This window comes from Phacochoerus africanus, chromosome 7 (assembly GCF_016906955.1).
Source record: "Phacochoerus africanus isolate WHEZ1 chromosome 7, ROS_Pafr_v1, whole genome shotgun sequence".
Classification (NCBI taxonomy): domain Eukaryota; kingdom Metazoa; phylum Chordata; class Mammalia; order Artiodactyla; family Suidae; genus Phacochoerus; species Phacochoerus africanus.
Window position 1 is genome coordinate 24,368,514 of NC_062550.1, and position 5,019 is coordinate 24,373,532.

The 5,019-nt window shown below is 37.0% G+C and overlaps 1 protein-coding gene across 1 annotated transcript; it reads left to right on the forward strand.

The window, feature by feature from the left end:
• The first annotated feature begins 3,424 nt into the window (after positions 1-3,424).
• Positions 3,425-4,363, forward strand: LOC125131730 (olfactory receptor 6C68-like). The gene has a single exon (XM_047788501.1). The coding sequence runs from the start codon at positions 3,425-3,427 to the stop codon at positions 4,361-4,363; it is 939 nt and encodes a 312-aa protein (XP_047644457.1).
• The last annotated feature ends 656 nt before the right edge of the window (positions 4,364-5,019 follow it).

Sequence of the window (5,019 nt, forward strand, 5' to 3'; positions counted from 1 at the left end):
GCTATTTCTTGGGCCGCTCCGAGGCATATGGAGGTTCCCAGGCTAGGGGTCGAATCGGAGCTGTAGCCACCGGCCTATGCCAGAGCCACAGCAACGCGGGATCCGAGCCACGTCTGCAACCTACACCACAGCTCACGGCAACGCCGGATCGTTAACCCACTGAGCAAAGGCAGGGACCGAACCCGCAACCTCATGGTTCCTAATCGGATTTGTTAACCACTGCGCCACGACGGGAACTCCATATATAAAACCTTTAGAGTAGTATTTCTTATTATACAAACAGAAATGTAAACAACTTAAGTTTCCAAACTGGTGGTAATTATTACCATAGAGAGATTATAATTTTATAAAGGAAGTCATTAAAACTGCTATAAATCTCCATATGTAATTAAAGACACCATAACAGGCTGGATGAAATGGTAGATTACAGCAGTGTTTGCAAGTTTACTTCTGCTCTTAAGCTTGAGTGAGTCAACCTCTGAAACTTCTTTTATAAGGCAATTTACAATGGTAATCTCTAAGTCATTTTTTTCCTTTTGACCTTCACATTTTTTTCATAAAATCTATGAGTTACATAAGTAGAGAAAGCATTTATCAATGCCAATGTCATTGCCTTAGAAGATACAGGGGAAAAAAATTAAACATTTTATTGTTGGATTTATATTAGCCAGCATCATCACACTGTATCTAATATTATTCTTGCACTTTCTTGTCATTAAGAGCACTGTCCACACTGCTGTCAGGTTCACTTTCAAAACTTTATATTAATATTCCTTGGTGTCTTTCAAACCTGGGTCTCCAAGGACTTTTGTTTGTTGACGCTAATGATCCTTGTTATGGGTAGAATACATAAATTAACAAGCCACAATATTTGGTGCCAAATATGTTTTCCTGACCAATGATTTTAGAATATGAACAATCCCTGATCCGTCAATAGCCTATGATATACTCCCAGCCCTTTAAAATAGGCATTACTTTATTTCAGCTACCAAGCTAAGACAAGAACGTATACGCCTAGTGTAAAATGACAAAGTACCTCTTACAGAAGAAGTTCTGTGGTATAGGAAGTATATGAAATGGTATATGATATAGGAGGCTCTGGGTGTCTCCAGGGAATTTCTAGCTGAGGTAGTTTCCTGAGAAAACGTGGCATTCAGGTCTCCACCGGCATATTCCTGTTCACTCTAAGAGTATGTTCAGGAGTTCCCGATGTGGCACAGTGGAAATGACTCTGACCAGGAACCATGAGGTTGCAGGTTCAACCCCTGGCCTGGCTCAGTGGTTTAAGGATCCACTGCTGCTGTGAGCTGTGGTGTAGGTTGCAGACAAGGCTCGGATCTGGTGTTGCTGTGGCTATGGTATAGGTCAGCAGCTGTAGCTCTGATTGGACTCCTAGCCTGGGAATCTCCATATGCTGCACGTGCGGCCCTAAAAATAAAAAAAAAATTAAAAAAAATAAAGTATGTTCAAATAAACTGTCAAGAGATGCCATGAGATAACTTAGAGCTTAAATGGTAAGTATGACAATGTTTGGTGCCTTACTTATTTTAATGGTTTGTATGTGTGCATTCTGGCAGAAGGTAGCAGGTGGATGGGAAATGTCATGATAGATTTTTCTCTTTAAGCAAAGTGTTAGACTTAAAAAAACCAATACAATTAGCACTTGAAGGTACTATCCTACAATCAGTTAAAAGTGGAGCACATATAAATCTCACAGGATATCATAAGGCTTATACAGATGATGTCTATGATAGACTTAACCAGTGCCTGGACCATATGAAGGGACTAGTAAGCAGGCATTATTATAATTATATTGAAATATATTTATATTATGACTTACACTGAATGAATTCAAAGGACACATGATCAAGTGTTATCAAGAATGGTGAGGTTGAAACCCAGAGAGTAAGCGATTGAGAAAAAAATGCAAAATGCAAAAACAGAGGCAAAAATGTGGACTTGAAAGAAACGCCAATGGAGGAAAGACTTTCATGGAAAGTCTAATCAGCAACTTTTGTCTTGACTTTTTCTCCATAATATGGTGTGTAAATATGTTTCAGTATGAGTGGTTAAATGAAGCATCCAAGGAAAGCTTTTATATCCTTCAGAAGTTACTTCGTTATAATCAGCATAACCTCACAAGGTGATGAAGGTGCAATAAAGTAACCAGGTTGTACTGCACAGTGTTATCCAAGAAGTAACATAAGATACAGGAAGAATCTAGAACCTCAAAACTGTACGTTTTGTAGTCTTTTACCCTTACAATGAATGATCAAACAATAGAAAGCAAAAAAATATATATTTAAAAGATAACTGAAATGCCTACTTTTGGCCCTGGTATGAATCTTTGTTAGGATTTTAATAATTCCCAAAACTTACAGCAAAGAAATGAAATCTGAGATCAATATTTTTTATTTTGCTTATGTATTGAAATAAAACATTTGGCAGAATGAAAAAAAAGCTATAATATATGAAATGCAAAATAAATGTTATATAATAATAAATGCATAGTGTTATAAAGTGGTAACACAAAATATAGGAAATGAAGCTTTAACTAGAACTGCAAAATGACAAATCAGATGTTTTTGAGTCAAAACATGTTTTGCCCTTAAAATGAATGACTCATTAGAAAGCCAAAAAAGGAGTTCCCGTCGTGGCACAGTGGTTAACGAATCCGACTAGGAACCATGAGGTTGAGGGTTCGGTCCCTGCCCTTGCTCAGTGGGTTAACGATCCGGCGTTGCCGTGAGCTGTGGTGTAGGTTGCAGACGCGTTGCTGTGGCTCTGGCGTAGGCCGGTGGCTACAGCTCCGATTGGACCCCTAGCCTGGGAATCTCCATATGCCGCGGGAGCGGCCCAAGAAATAGCAAAAAAGACAAAAAAAAAAGCCAAAAAAATTGAACTGAAGAGATTGCAATGTCTTGTTTGGGTCCTGCTCTAAAATTTTATTTATGATTTTAATGATCCCCAAATTTTAAAGCAAAGAAATGAAATAGAAGTTTATTTTTTTAAAAAACTTTACTTAAGATTTGAAGGAAGCATTTGGCCAAATTAAAACGTAGCTACAACATAGGAAATGAAAAATAAATGTAATATAATAAAAAATCCACAACCCAGGGTAGGAGCTAAAAATATTTAATTCATTATACATTAAATTTACGAGTTTACTAAAGGAACAGTTAGACTTTAAGTCAAGAACTAAAAGGTATAAAAATTTTCTTGTCATTATGTATAAACAGACCAGGGAGCTCAGCTCACTGTAAAATATGAAATGTATTCCTTGGATCAACAAGTAAAACTCATGGATGTTGGATAAGTCAAATATACAAGAGAGTGTTCATCACTGGATGACTGTGTCACTGAATTCTCCATTCAAATCTCTCCGACATTGACATATAGGGTTGACAAAATCCAGGAGTCAATAATGAGAAACCACACTGCAATAACAACATTCATCCTTCTGGGACTGACAGAAGATCCTCAGCTGCAGCTTTTGCTTTTCCTTTTCCTCTTTCTCACCTACACATTGAGTGTAGCTGGAAATCTGACCATCATCACCCTAACCTTGCTGGATCCCCACCTTAAAACCCCCATGTATTTTCTCCTCCAAAATTTCTCTCTCCTAGAAATCTCGTTTACAACTGCCTGTATTCCAAGATTCCTATACAGTATATCAACTGGAGACAGAACAATTACCTATAATGCATGTTTCATTCAATTATTTTGTACGGATCTCCTTGGGATAACTGAGTTCTTTCTCTTGGCAGCCATGGCATATGATCGCTATGCGGCCATCTGCAAACCCCTGCATTACATGACAATCATGAGCAACACACTCTGCAAAACAATGGTTGTTTGCTGTTGGGGGGCAGCACTTCTGATTATCCTCCCTCCATTCAGCTTGTGTTTTCATCTGGAATTCTGTGACTCCAATCTCATTGATCATTTTGGCTGTGATGCATCTCCTCTCCTGAAGATCTCATGCTCAGACACCTGGTTAATCGAGCAGATGGTTATAGCCTGTGCTATGCTCACTCTCATCACCACTCTTGTAGGTGTGGTTCTCTCCTACATATACATCATCAGGACGATTCTAAAATTCCCTTCTGCCCAACAAAGAAAAAAAGCCTTTTCTACCTGTTCTTCCCACATGATTGTCGTTTCCATCAGCTATGGAAGCTGCATCTTCATCTTCATCAATCCATCTGCCAAAGAAGAGGTAAATATCAATAAAGGAGTTGCATTGCTTATTTCTTCCATTTCACCAGTGCTGAATCCTTTTATATATACTCTGAGGAATAAGCAAGTTAAACTAGCCTTTCATGACTCACTCAAAAAAATTGCATTTCTTTTAAGAAAGTAAAATGTGTCTCTTGATAAAGGCACTCAAAAGATGCACATCTACCTTATTTTTCCATAAAGCTGATAACCAATATTATAGTTTCTTAGCTTTTGCACCAATCAGGTTGACGTCACTGGCATTTAATCCTTCATTTTCCCTTCAATTCATATACTTAGCAACTAACTATTGATCACTGCTTTGTGACGAACCCAATACATCATTTTTAATCCTTTACCCAGAACCTATCCTAATTACTTCATTCCTTTTTCTCCTTTTTGATGATTTTCTCACATATTTTACAATATTGGTATAGAGTTGTCATTCTTTTATAATGAATTATAATTGACATACAATATTAGTTTCAAGCATACAACATAGTGGCTCAATATTTTTATGCATGATGACATGATCACCACAATAAGTCTAGTTACATTATGTCTGTTGAGTATACTGTCTGAAAAACATTATGAGGGAATGTTTTGGGATGAAACAGACCTTTCATGTAATATGCATTTTGGTAAGTACTTGAATGGATATATTTTTCAATATTTCTCAAAATTTACACTAAAAATGGGTGTATTTTCTTATTTTAAATTATACTTCAATAATGTTAATTAAAATGCAAAGAAAATGAGCAAAACAACTTCAGTAGGAACAACACATAAAGAAAATGTTCA

Coding starts and splice junctions, on each gene's coding strand:
- LOC125131730 (XM_047788501.1), top strand. CDS start 3,425: ATGAGAAACCACACTGCAATAACAACATTCATCCTTCTGGGACTGACA.